Raw genomic sequence first — 12,818 nt, 5'->3', positions numbered from 1 at the left:
AACCGATCACTTTGATCCGATCACTTTGATCCTATCACTTTGATCCGATCACTTTGATCCGATCACTTTGATCCGATCACTTTAAACCGATCACTTTGAACCGATCACTTTGATCCAATCACTTTGATCCGATCACTTTGATCCGATCACTTTGATCCGATCACTTTGATCACTTTGGGTCGCAATCAACCAGGGTCATGTAAAATGATCGATCAACACAGGACTAGCATAAAGAACAGTTTTACCAAAAGCCAACTTATCAAAATCAGAAGTCGTCTCGTATAAATGTAGCAAAAAATTTGAAGACGGAGCACTAAACTTTTCGAGTCTTTCTTGGAGTGAACTCCCAAGTAGTCTAAGGTCGGTAACGGGTATTAAAGGCTTTAAAGAAAAAGTAATTTAAATTGAAGATAACAATATTTTTTATAATTTTAATTTAATTACACTTCTCCAACTCAAAATTCATGATGAACGTTGAAGTTTAGCATCTTACTATGTATATGAATTGAGATTTTGATGTTTAGAAAAAAAAAAAAACATTAACGATATTAACTTATCGTTTCTCAAAATAGTAAACGGCACACATCTCGTTCGGTAAATGAATATATAAATAATTCTAATAATTTAACATTATTTGCACAGACTTTATAATCCATACACAATCAATAAGATAATTTAAAGCAAGGCACAGGAAATGATCAGCTTTGATAGCATGTAATTAATCAAAGAGATGTCTATAGATTTGTGCCGTTTACTATTTTGTAATTAATCAAAGAGATGTCTATAGATTTGTGCCGTGTACTATTTTGTAATTAATAAAAAAGAGATGTCTATAGATGTGTGCTGTGTACTATTTTGTAATTAATCAAAGAGATGTCTATAGATGTGCACCGTGTACTATTTTGTAATTAATAAAAAAGAGATGTCTATAGATGTGCGCCGTGTACTATTTTGTAATTAATCAAAGAGATGTCTATAGATGTGCGCCGTGTACTATTTTGTAATTAATCAAAGAGATGTCTATAGATGTGCGCCGTGTACTATTTTGTAATTAATAAAAAAGAGATGTCTATAGATGTGTGCTGTGTACTATTTTGTAATTAATCAAAGAGATGTCTATAGATGTGCACCGTGTACTATTTTGTAATTAATAAAAAAGAGATGTCTATAGATGTGTGCTGTGTACTATTTTGAAATTAATCAAAGAGATGTCTATAGATGTGTGCCGTGTACTATTTTGTAATTAATCAAAGAGATGTCTATAGATGTGTGCCGTGTACTATTTTGTAATTAATAAAAAAGAGATGTCTATAGATGTGCGCCGTGTACTATTTTATAATTAATAAAAAAGAGATGTCTATAGATGTGTGCTGTGTACTATTTTGTAATTAATCAAAGAGATGTCTATAGATATGTGCCGTTTGCTATTTTGAGAGATGATAAGTTAATATCATAAATCGCAGATGTTTTATATAATTTTTATTTTTCTAAACATCAAAAAATCAATTCATATTTATATAACACCATACATAGTATGACATAGTAAGATGCAAAACTTCAACTTTCATCATCTCGGTTTGAATTTTGAGTTGGAGAAGTGTAATAAATAAATCTTTAAATAGTATAAAATAATGTCGCTATCCACGTCTGTATGTTTATGCGCTTAGTTCTTCTAAACTATGCAACGGATTTTGATAGGGTTTTCACTATCATTTAGAGAATTTCTTCCAGAAGATTTATAAATACAGGGTTTTCCAATAAGAGGTGTTATTTTGTATAGCCCGCTATTTCGGTAGATGTTACTTTTGAAGCTGTCATTTTTTGACATTTGACAAGTAGAAACTACGCCATTAATAAAAATGGAACGATAAACGCTTCAACAACGCATTGAAATTATTAAAATTCACTTGAGTGAATCAAATGCAAATCATCTTGAGTGATGAGGCCCATTTCCACCAGGTGGCTTCGTCAACAAGCAAAATTGTCGCATCTGGGGCTCGGAAAACCCAAGAGTCATTGTTGAAAAGCCTCTCTATCATCAACGTGTGACTGTTTGGTGCAGTTTATGGTCCGGCGGAGTCATTGGAACTTACTTTTGAAAATGAGGCTGGAGCAACAGTTACGGTGAATGGATTGCGCTATCGAGAGATGATTAATGATTTTTTATGGCCGGAATTGGATGGTATTGATCTGGACAACGTTTACTTTCAACAAGACGGCGCTACGTGCCACACAAGTAACGAAACCATTGATCTTTTACGATTGAATATCAAAATAACACCTCTTATTGGAAAACCCTGTATAATACATGCATATTATATTTATAAAAAGTAGAGAAAAGTGGATGTTTTGTAATCAAGTCATTAAAACATATTTTCGGTCTCTTACATTGCTGACTCTGGCTAAACCTTATAAGATACATCAAAATAATGTACTACGGAATTGTATATCATCTTAAAAGGTGGATAACCTCCAGCAACATCGAGTACAGTCGGGTAAACTTCAGCTAGTTAAATTATAATTATAGTATTATGAATAAACTGATAATATTTTAACTCTCCCACAACCTTAATAAAAAGCTGAGATTGTTGCTTCTGCAATGATAGGAAGATTGAAGAGTACTTGAGTCAGGACGCCTGGCAACTTGGACCACAGGTTTATAAAACGGGTATATAAATACATGTGAGGACTTACGTTGACTAGTTCCTACGGTGGCGTAGAGCTCTGAGGCCGTGTCACCACTGTCCTGGCGGGGGACCGGCGGAGGGATCTCTGGAAGGCTGCGTTGGGTGTTCTGAGCCGAAACTCTGCAATTTTAAATGCTCCCTTAGTCTCATATATGCATATCTTAATTAACCTATAAATAGTAATTAATGTTGAATAAATAAACCGTACCTGGGTTATAACACAAATTTATTCCTATTTTAACTAAAGTAGTAAATGTTTTGTAGACCTATTAAAAAACGGAATGGAAGGAATTTAAAAATGACAGTCTCTAGAAAATATACAATAATACATTATTTGAAAATTATGCACATTTTTAATAATTACTAGTTGAAGTATCCGGACTTGCCCAGGCTACTTGCAATATTTTTTTAAATCGGATCTAGTTGACCGTGTTGTGACAATTCTCTTGTTTTGAAGGTCAAGTGTGCAAAATTTCATCAATCTTGGAATAAAACTGTAGATTTGTATAAAAAACAAAGCTACGTGCCACAAACACTCTTCTTTATATAAATAGATAGATTTATCTTAACACATTTCTGGCCGGTAATTTTTGCGCTGGCGCTCAGGGCGAAAATAAAGGTCCCGCGCGAATTTCTTTAATTTGCATATTTGTAATAAGCATTTACTTTGTGGCTCGTCATAATTTACAATAAAAGATATAAATTTGTTTTAGACCACTTTAATTTTAATTGCACTCTACCGGTTTCGGAAGCGACTATTCTCCTGACGAAGCAAGGGTGCTTCCGTAACCGGTAGAGTGCAATTAAAATTTATATATTTTATTGTTTCTTTAATTTGTTTTAAATCGCTATATCTTCGAAAATAATTAAAAACTCTACGTTGTAACTCAGCATACCCAAGCTATAAAATTACTAAACGAAAATCGATTATTATTTGAAATGCAACTCAATTAACCTTGTAATATGTTTATTACGGTCCGCCTATCAGTATTTGCCCATACCTGCTTTCTTTAAATACGCCCGACATCTCTCGTTCGCTTGCACATAGGAGTTGAGTGGGGTGGAACAGAGATAGAGATTCTAATCGGGTTTCACGGTCATAAAAACCCTCATTCCGGGAATTGAATTATTACAATAACAAATAATATACTATCCTTTGGTTGAAATACCGATGTAAACGAAAGGCACGACGATAAATATAAAAAGAAGACTTGCATTACGATTCGATAGTTATGTACATATAGTTGGGACCTTTAAAAAAGATTGGTATAACATTCATATAAAAACATTGAATAATTCGTATATTAATATTAACTGCTGTAGTGTCATCTAATTTCAGAAAAATGCTTAACGTCCACGTGCGTGCACGTGATTCCCACCAAAAGATGATGTTGAACACACTACGCCCGCCACCGAGCGGTCATTTGCATTTATTCATAACCGAAAACAAAAATTAAATATAAATAGATGTATTTAAAAAGACATTGAGCACCTCTAACATCTGCATTGTTTCCTGCAGCAACATAATACAATGGAAATTACAAGACTAATTATAAATGTGATTGCATTACAAAATACAAGGATAATAATATTTCTACTTATTCTTTACAATAATTATTTGTTTAATTTGCATATAGAATACTCGATACTCTAACCTTCTGATATAAGCGTAACATAAAATATACAGTACAAAACATACAAAAATCCATTCAAATACAAAACAAATCATCACAAGGATACAGAACTACCCTAATTACATTCAACATAAGTTCAATAATTATAATAATTTGTTTTGAGAATAATATATCTGAAATATACCCATATTTTCATTGCATTTGTCAAATTTTTTTTGCCATCACATCCTAGAAAGAATTGTTTGCAATATCTTAAATGGATCCCCTGTAAAATTTTCTCAAAAGCAATTAGAATACATAGTTCTGTATTCAGGTGAAGAAATAAAATGATGTTCTTGGTATGGTGGACAATATTGACGTAAAAACTGCACAATTTGTATCCTCTACTATTGTAAAAGAAATCATCTAAATCCCTGATGAATTCTGACATCATGCGTTTATGTAAACCTTCACCTGTAGACTGTGGATGGGACACCGGTGTCATCCATACTAAATTAGATGATTTTTTTTTTAACCCTTAAATGCATACTGTTGCAAAACTGCAACATACCGTTCAAACCACCTTTAACTCTTTGGTGTATACTTAATGCATGCCGTTTTAGAATTATCAAGTTCACGGTAATATATTTTATCGAGTGGCATCACCTTTTTTTTCTTTCGCGAATGTCAAATGTCACTTTTTCTTTAACAAAGTGAAGATTCTCGAAAATTGGTTGGAGGTTAGAATTACAGTTTTGTTTTGCTGTTATTATTTTGATTTTCTTAGGTAAATAGATACAATAATACAATACTTATATGTAATAACTCGTATTTTTCCGGTACACTTATTAGTTTTGAGAATTTTTTTTAGGTTTTTTATTTTTTTTTCATACGTAAATTGTTCATATTATTTTTTATTAAATACATGGTGTTGTAAATCTGCAACAATTTTTTTTAATCAAATATCATTAAAAAATTACAAAAAAAATAAATTCTTTATATTTCCTTGCATATGCATGTAAATATCTACAAAATATTTTTTTTTCCACAAAAATTAATAAATCATGCATTTAAGGGTTAAGCGATTTTAACCTTTATGTACAAATGAACTGTATGAATAATAAGTTTAGAAAACGCTTGCGCCAGATATTGATTATGCAGCATCTCTGAAGGCTTTGGAATAAATTATCTACGATTTTTCAAAGTGTCATTTTTCTCACGTCAACAGCATTTTTTTTTTACATTAACTACTGCAGGCCGTGAGGAAAATAGTTTCCCTCGGAGCCGATTTTATCATTGGGCATGCTTTGTGGAAGGTCTTTTAAGGAAATGAAGGAGGATGTTTTGGGAAGGAAAAAGGTATGAGGGGTGGGTGGGAATCTAATGGTCAGTATCCAGGAGTGACAGACGTATAAATTCACCCCCCCACGGGTCAAGAGAGTCCGGCCGGAGAGGTCAAAGGATCTCCCTCAACCGGGCATCCCACGTCACCAAACTCAGTAAACCACATGGGGTGACCTATGGCCCTATGGCAGAAGGGTTAGTTATCCAATGAATGGTTCCCGGGGCAGCAGTACCCATACCCGCCTCCATGAATTAATCAATAGTCACCAATTGTTTCAGTAGAATCTTTCCGGATCCTCTGGTTATTATGGTGTGCTCTCAATATCAGGAATATGACAAAATCGTGACTTGACAATTTTGCTGGCTAAGCATGAAACTAAAAAAGTTAAGCTTACTATTTTTTGTTCCATGCCGATAAGATTGATTGATTTAAAAACATATTTTTTAACAGATTAATTTTGATTAAGCCAGTTAATCTTTTAATATAATTATGTGTTGCAGTGATTTTTGTAGGCAGAGCTCTATATGAAATTATTTAGAGCACTGCTGTGATAGAATGTAGAATACATGTAATATGTCCTACATCATAACACAAGAATTTTTTTTCACTTACTGTGGTGGTAGTAAGAGATTTTCAAATATTGTCAGGTTATTCGTAACCTGGGAATGTTTGTCTTTCCTTTAAAAAAAAAAAAATCATACATCCTGTAAAGATTCCTTTTTCAAATGTGAAATCCTCGTATTTGTTTGGACTTTCTTATTACCATTTTTTCAATATTATGGTACCTACCTGACAGAAGAAAGTTTGAAAAAAGAATTGTCAATGATATATATAAGTGACACTTCTTTCCACAAATTGTATAATTCCTTATTTAAAATTTTAAAAATTACTTAACCCTTCAGGCATATCGACTTACATTTCATAAAGGATGCCGTCAGAAAATTGGAAAATTTGTTTGTAATTCTGTTTCTCAATAAAAATACAAATAAATGGGATATTTCCAAATGTATTCGAAAACTAGTAACTGTTTTTGAAAAGTGATGAAATATGCCTTCAAATTTTATTACCTATCTATATAAATAAAAATGTAAATACACATAAATGTACAAATGTATTATAAACATTACTGCCACCTCACTTTTTTGTCGTTGTATAAAAATAATTTTAATTTTTTTTACAAAGTTTCATAAATTTTTCTCAAGCGGTCGGAACCTTTGGTTTCATAGAGGTGTACAGTTTAATTATTCTATATTTGAATGTAAAGTTTGATATTTTTTCTTTCTAATTTCGTTTAGTTCATATTTACAACTACGATTTCTATAAAGTGTCAGCTACACTACTCGCTTCGACGCTTCGACGAAGTCCTCGACGAAGTTAGCCGAAGTTCGAAGTGCGTGCCCACACACTCGTGCAACTTCGCGAGTAACGCTTCGAGTCCTTTGAATCGGGCGCATTTACCGACAACAATCGGAAGTCGGGCGAAGCGAAGCGAAGTTGCCCGAAGCGAAGTGAAGTTCGTGCCCACACTATCGTATTCGGTCAACTTCGATCAACTTCGCGAGTAGTGTAGCTGGGCTATTAGACCATATGAGTTGTTCCGAAAAGCGAATAAATTGACTGTACAGATAATAAAAAAACTTGTTAAATAAAACCAAACTAATTAGCCTAAGGAGTTAAAATATATAGTTTATCTTAATAACCCCTTAGGGTTACACCACCCTTTTTTCGCTAGATAAATTGTTTATACTTTTAAGAATATTTGAAACATTTAACCGTTACAAGATTCAAATTATTTCCGAAGTTAAAGCAATTAGAAGTGAGCACGGCAGAGTCGGCCCGAAACTCAGGTAGCGATCGGACGAATATCTATAACCAACATGAGAGCCCAACAGGAGACTAAAGAGGCCAGGAAATTGAAAAAAGCTACTCAAAAGGAGACGGAGGACATCGCAGCAACAATGGAAGAACTTATGTACGGTCCAGGAATCGCAGAAGGTAATTTAAAAAACAAATTGGTTTTAAGACGCTGACGCCGTACTGTTTTTTCTTTTGCATTTTATTCAAAACTACTTTTTTCAAACTGGTGTACAAGATATCTCAAGATCTACTTATACGATTTTATTAAAATTTACAACACATGTTTTTTATAATATTATCTAAGATGTAGCGTTTTTTTGATTGTTTTAAAAAAAGTTATAATTTTTTTAAACTCAAAATTATTAATTAATAATAGAATAATAGACTTAATTTTTGATTTCACTCATCTGGCCCCTCGAAAAAAGGTCCAGTGTTCCAGAGGTTAAGTACTTACTGATAAATCTTAAGATTTCAGAGGAAATTTTGGTTTTGATTTATTAAATAAGAGAAAATTATAAACATACAGACGCAAGGTCTATTGTTCACAGAACTATTATAGATGTGCGAATTCATCAAGGTTTTATCTGATCAAATTGTCCACCAAACCAACCAATATTCCAACACCCAGCAGACAGGAGATAGAGACGGGAGATTACCTCTTGGTGGAGAGTGGGGTGACGGGGGCGGGGGCAGCCGGTGGGGGGGCAGGCTCTTCCTCGGAGCGCAGCTTCACGACCCCCGCAGTCCCGACCAGCTCGCTTCTACGCACACCACAACACAAAGAGGACATGACAAGTGACACAGGACCTCAACAACTCAAGCAAGCAACAAACAACCAGCACGATACAACTACATACTGAGATAATGTCAAAACAATTGTAAAATAAACTAATGTATACTCTTTCCATACTGCTTATAGTGACAAATGGCCAGAAAGCATACCGATGAGAGCTCCATCGTAATATCTATTTCTGTTAGATGTTAAAACTTGTAAAACAAGCAGTAGATTGGCAGAATTCCACTTCAGGCTTTAAATGCACTGAAATTACACTTCGTTTCAACTTAATTACTACAAGAAACAACTATTTACTTTGGGGAATGGTAAAACAACCACAAAATAGGTTTTTAGGTTCGTTGTTATTTTAAGAATTTATGCATTTTTTCTAACCTTTAAAACAACTCAGATCATACGAACAAGAAAAAACACAGACTTAAAAACACATGAAATTTTGATTACCAAAGAATTGAACTTTAATGCATTTTTTTCATCCCCTGACATAAATAGTAGTCGTCTCTTGGAGTGAATAAGCTAAAAGCAAGTTTTTCTAATTTTTTTACTGGCATATTAAGCGTGAAGCGGAAAGCTGCAACTTTACCAAACAATGTACGTAACAAAGAAAGGTTACAAGTTACAACTATAGATTATAGAAATAAAGTGAGATTTGGGATTGATTGTCGCCAAGGTAAAACCAAATTGCAAGGACTACCAATGCGGTGAAGCCAATGAAAGTTATGCATGTGGTGAGTGGACAGAAAGAAAGGCGTAGGTGCGATTTGCAGTAGTATTGGTAAAAGATGTTCGCGACACCATTGTGTGCGCGGTTTCATGCTAATAATGGTTCGTGGCCCATCTCTCTTGTTTCTTTTATTTATGGTTAAAACGGGGCCCTCAGTTATAGGAACATATCAGCCAAAGGAAATGGCTGTAGTACAATACATGACTGCGCAAAAACTTTATAAAGTGATAACCTCACAAGAGTCCTTGTAGCCAGGAGTGACTACGACTATGACCAGTGGCGATTGACCCCTTAAAATCAATGATGTTGATGGGGCATATAAAATTTGCAGTATCATCAGAGGAACCCACAATAGTTTCAGTAATTTTTTTCTATTCTGCTTCATTTTTAAAATGCATAAATTATTGAAGTAACACTTCGTTTTAACTTAAATATTACAAGAAACAACAGTATTTACATCGGGGGAGATACAAAAACATCTATTTAAATACATTTTCGGTAAAAACTGTTATAGGCAGAATTTGTTGTTATAATTGACGCCATGTTTAACCCCTAGGGCAGGGCTTCCCTAACTGTGAGTCGCGACGCCTCAGGGCGCCGCGGAATCATCCCAGGGGCGTCGTGAAGCAATCTTTATAGAGAGAATATCGTTCCATCAGCACTGCAGCGTTAGGGGTTTTATTAAGGTTTGCGACATCATACTTGTGTGAGACAGGTTTCTCTGCAGTTGCAGTAATTAAGAATAAGTACAGATCAAAAATTAATTTAGAGGCAGAGACGAGAGTGGCGATTTCGAAACTTCAACCTCGTTTTGAGTGCTCAGAAAAGCAAGCACATCCTTCTCATTAATACCAAAGAAAAAAAAAATGCTTTATTATCTTTTTTGTTTGCTTCCATTTTTGTGTTTATGTTGTGTTCTTTATTTTCTAATACAAAAATTAGATACTATTTGGAGTTTTTCTGACAAATTGTTATTAGGTAACGTACCCATGCTACGTGACCCGTTCAGGAGGGGGGGCTACAAAATACTACACTTGGTACAAATGAGCGGCGGGGGGCTTAGATTTTTAGTCATCGGGGGGGCGGGGGGGGGGGGGCGTCGCAAAAATATGGCAACTTCCCAAGGGCGTCACAGTTGAAAAAAGTTTGGGAAGCCCGGCCCTAGGGCAATTTTGGGAGATATCCTTCGCCGACAACGAACAACCGTAGAATCTTTTTGGGAGATATATATATATCCCAACCAGACATGGTCTCGTAAAAGTCTTGCTATCTTAATTTGCATTATAGTGAAAAATATGATTTAAACAGTGTTAGAAAGAAAGAATACCGCCTTTTAAATTTGCACTAAAAAATTTACCATAAACGCTCCCGAAAAATTTGAAATCAAAATGCTAGCTAAGCCACAATGCATAAGCAACATCTCCTCTGACATAAATAGTTGTTTCTTGTAGTTATTATTTTGCAATGTTTTCTGTGTATTTCAAACGCACTATATACATCTTATTTTTTAATTTTCCATAAACAAACAATATGAACGCGAAAGAATTATTCATTTTGGTTATTTTTAGAATTTCATTAATAGATTCCAGTAAGAATATTTGAGGCAAACTGAAAAGAATTATTATTTCTCTTTCTAACCTTAAAAAAGTAAGTATTTCCGCATGATAGAAAAAACAATGAAAATATTTTCATAAAATATGGACGCCCGGTCATATATGACCCTAAAATGCTGAAGGGGTTAATGCGCTACTGAAAAGTTGAGATTTTGCAGATAATTTTGCAATGGAAAGAATGATACTAAATGTATTTATACAACATTTATTGCATAAGTATTAACAGATTGGTTCATTGATTGGCCATCAATTAACCATTTCAATATTTGTTAAAACATTAAACAGTGAATATGAAGGCGAAAGATAAATGCATTAAATATAATTTGGAGATATAATCTTCAATCGTCTTTGATGATAGTAAAAAGGAAATCAAGATAAAGATCTTGATAACACAACATTTAGCCCAATTGGAATTCATAGTCTCATTTCGAATGCATTGACACATAATTATGATGATAATTTCGATGATAATCATAATATCATGAAATAGATATTATCTGAAAAAGAAATTGGCTGGTAGTAGAGAGTAATTATTCAGATGAATCCAAAGATAATAATATGTATTTCTCAATAACCTATTATTTATCAGATTTCACTATCAGAATTTTCTTAAAGACACATAAAATTTTGGCCTGAAAACCCTGTTTCAGAATTTAACGAGACAAGCTTCAATATTCAACGAAAATATTTTATCGAAATCAATATTTCAATGAAAATGACCATTACTGATAAAAAATATTAGGTAATAATAATTTCTGGGGCCATAATGCTAAAAATAGCAAAAGTCAAAAGAAATAGATTTGCTAACATCAAAGTTGAAAATTTTAGTAAATAATAACACAACGTTAAAATCCTCAACATAGTCATTTTGCATAATACATACATTTATTATCTCTAAGAACCAACTTATGTTAAAAGTTCGGTTCTTTTTGGAATAAAAATTCTTATCTAAAAGAACAACTTTTGTAGTTTCGAGGAAAATTAACTATGGTATATTTAGCACTAAGTCACATATTTATAAATTCAAAAGTATTTTTATGCTGTACCAAATTTTTTTCTACAGTTATCCAATAAAACACATAAACAAAGACAATTTCGCACAAATAACATCAAATTGCTATCGTACAAAAAAAACTACTTAAACATCATGTAAAAAAATGTAATTTGTAAAAATAGCTAAAATTTTGACTAGGAGCACAGAAGCGGCCAGAAGGTTTGATTGAATAGGTTATGTTTGTTTAGCTTACTTGTGAGTGTCCCTAGGACATCCACAAACACAGGCAGCCAGAACGACGATCAGGGTGATGCAGACCGCCACGGCCAGCGCCGCCTCGAGCCCCCCCACCATGCTGATCTCCCTCAAAGCACCCACTTTGTCCGATTGTTCACTTCCTGGTTCAATTCACATCCCCTACATCTTCACTCCCCAACCAAAACATTAGGTTACGCCCTTAAAATGTACACACAACACATCCGGCATTATTTCTAGATACGAGAAACTGACACATTACTTTATAACGCTTTGTTTAAATAGAAAATCGGTAAATATATCCTAGGTTAGATCGACTGTCCACTAAATTTAGGGTCACACCTCGTAAATTCCGGTTGACATCGTTCATTCACCAATGTTTTATTCGAATAAGGAACTTTCACACGAAATTGCGCGCACTTTCCGTCCGTGAGCGTAATTAAATTGTATTCAGGCATAGAACCAAGGTTTAATAAAAGAAATCGCATCAAAATTAGACCGTTTCAACTAAAATTAGAGTAAGATTCTTTTATTTTTGTGAGAAAAAACATACGACAAACCCTCTCACAAAATGACGCATGACATATTGGGTCAGTGATGGTATGCCGAAAAATTAAATCTCCCCAGTTTTTTCGCCAAAACTCCCCAGATTTAATAAAACTCCCCAGATTCGAAAAATTCGTTAATTCAACCTTGAAAAATAGAAAAAAATGCAAAATCCGGGGTTAAAACAGGCGCAAAAACTAATAGTCCAAGCGATGACCGTAAAAATTCCATCCCATAGGCCACATGAACCAAATTAGTACTGGGCTTTAACCCCAAATAAGATTAGTTAAAATAACGCATTCATCCAGATTTCGGCCGGGGAGGAGTCCTGGAATGCGACGACTTCCGGTGTCATTTTTGGGATGAAGATAAAAATTCCCTGTTTACGAAT

General features: G+C 34.0%; 1 protein-coding gene across 3 annotated transcripts in view; it reads right to left on the bottom strand.

Annotated features, from left to right (window-relative positions):
* LOC149418140 (uncharacterized) overlaps positions 1 to 12,453 on the bottom strand; it is a 34,841-nt gene extending 22,388 nt beyond the window's left edge. For 2 of the 3 annotated variants that reach the window (XM_089639682.1, XM_089639681.1), the window contains exons 1-3: positions 11,880 to 12,453; positions 8,159 to 8,263; positions 2,695 to 2,807 (exon numbers count right to left, since the gene is read on the bottom strand). In XM_089639682.1, coding sequence (XP_089495808.1) covers positions 2,695 to 2,807; positions 8,159 to 8,263; positions 11,880 to 11,980 — 319 coding nt within the window. In that variant the 5' untranslated portion in view covers positions 11,981 to 12,453. The remainder of the gene's footprint in view (positions 1 to 2,694; positions 2,808 to 8,158; positions 8,264 to 11,879) is intronic. The other variant, XM_089639683.1, reaches the window with a different exon arrangement.
* Between the last annotated feature and the right edge of the window lie 365 nt (positions 12,454 to 12,818).

Source organism: Hesperophylax consimilis, chromosome 14, assembly GCF_061612785.1.
Source record: "Hesperophylax consimilis isolate HC1 chromosome 14, BYU_Hcon_1.0, whole genome shotgun sequence".
In the NCBI taxonomy this organism is placed as follows: Eukaryota; Metazoa; Arthropoda; class Insecta; order Trichoptera; family Limnephilidae; genus Hesperophylax; species Hesperophylax consimilis.
The sequence above is the reverse complement of the archived record's forward strand: the minus strand, read 5'-3'. Positions and strand labels throughout refer to the sequence as shown.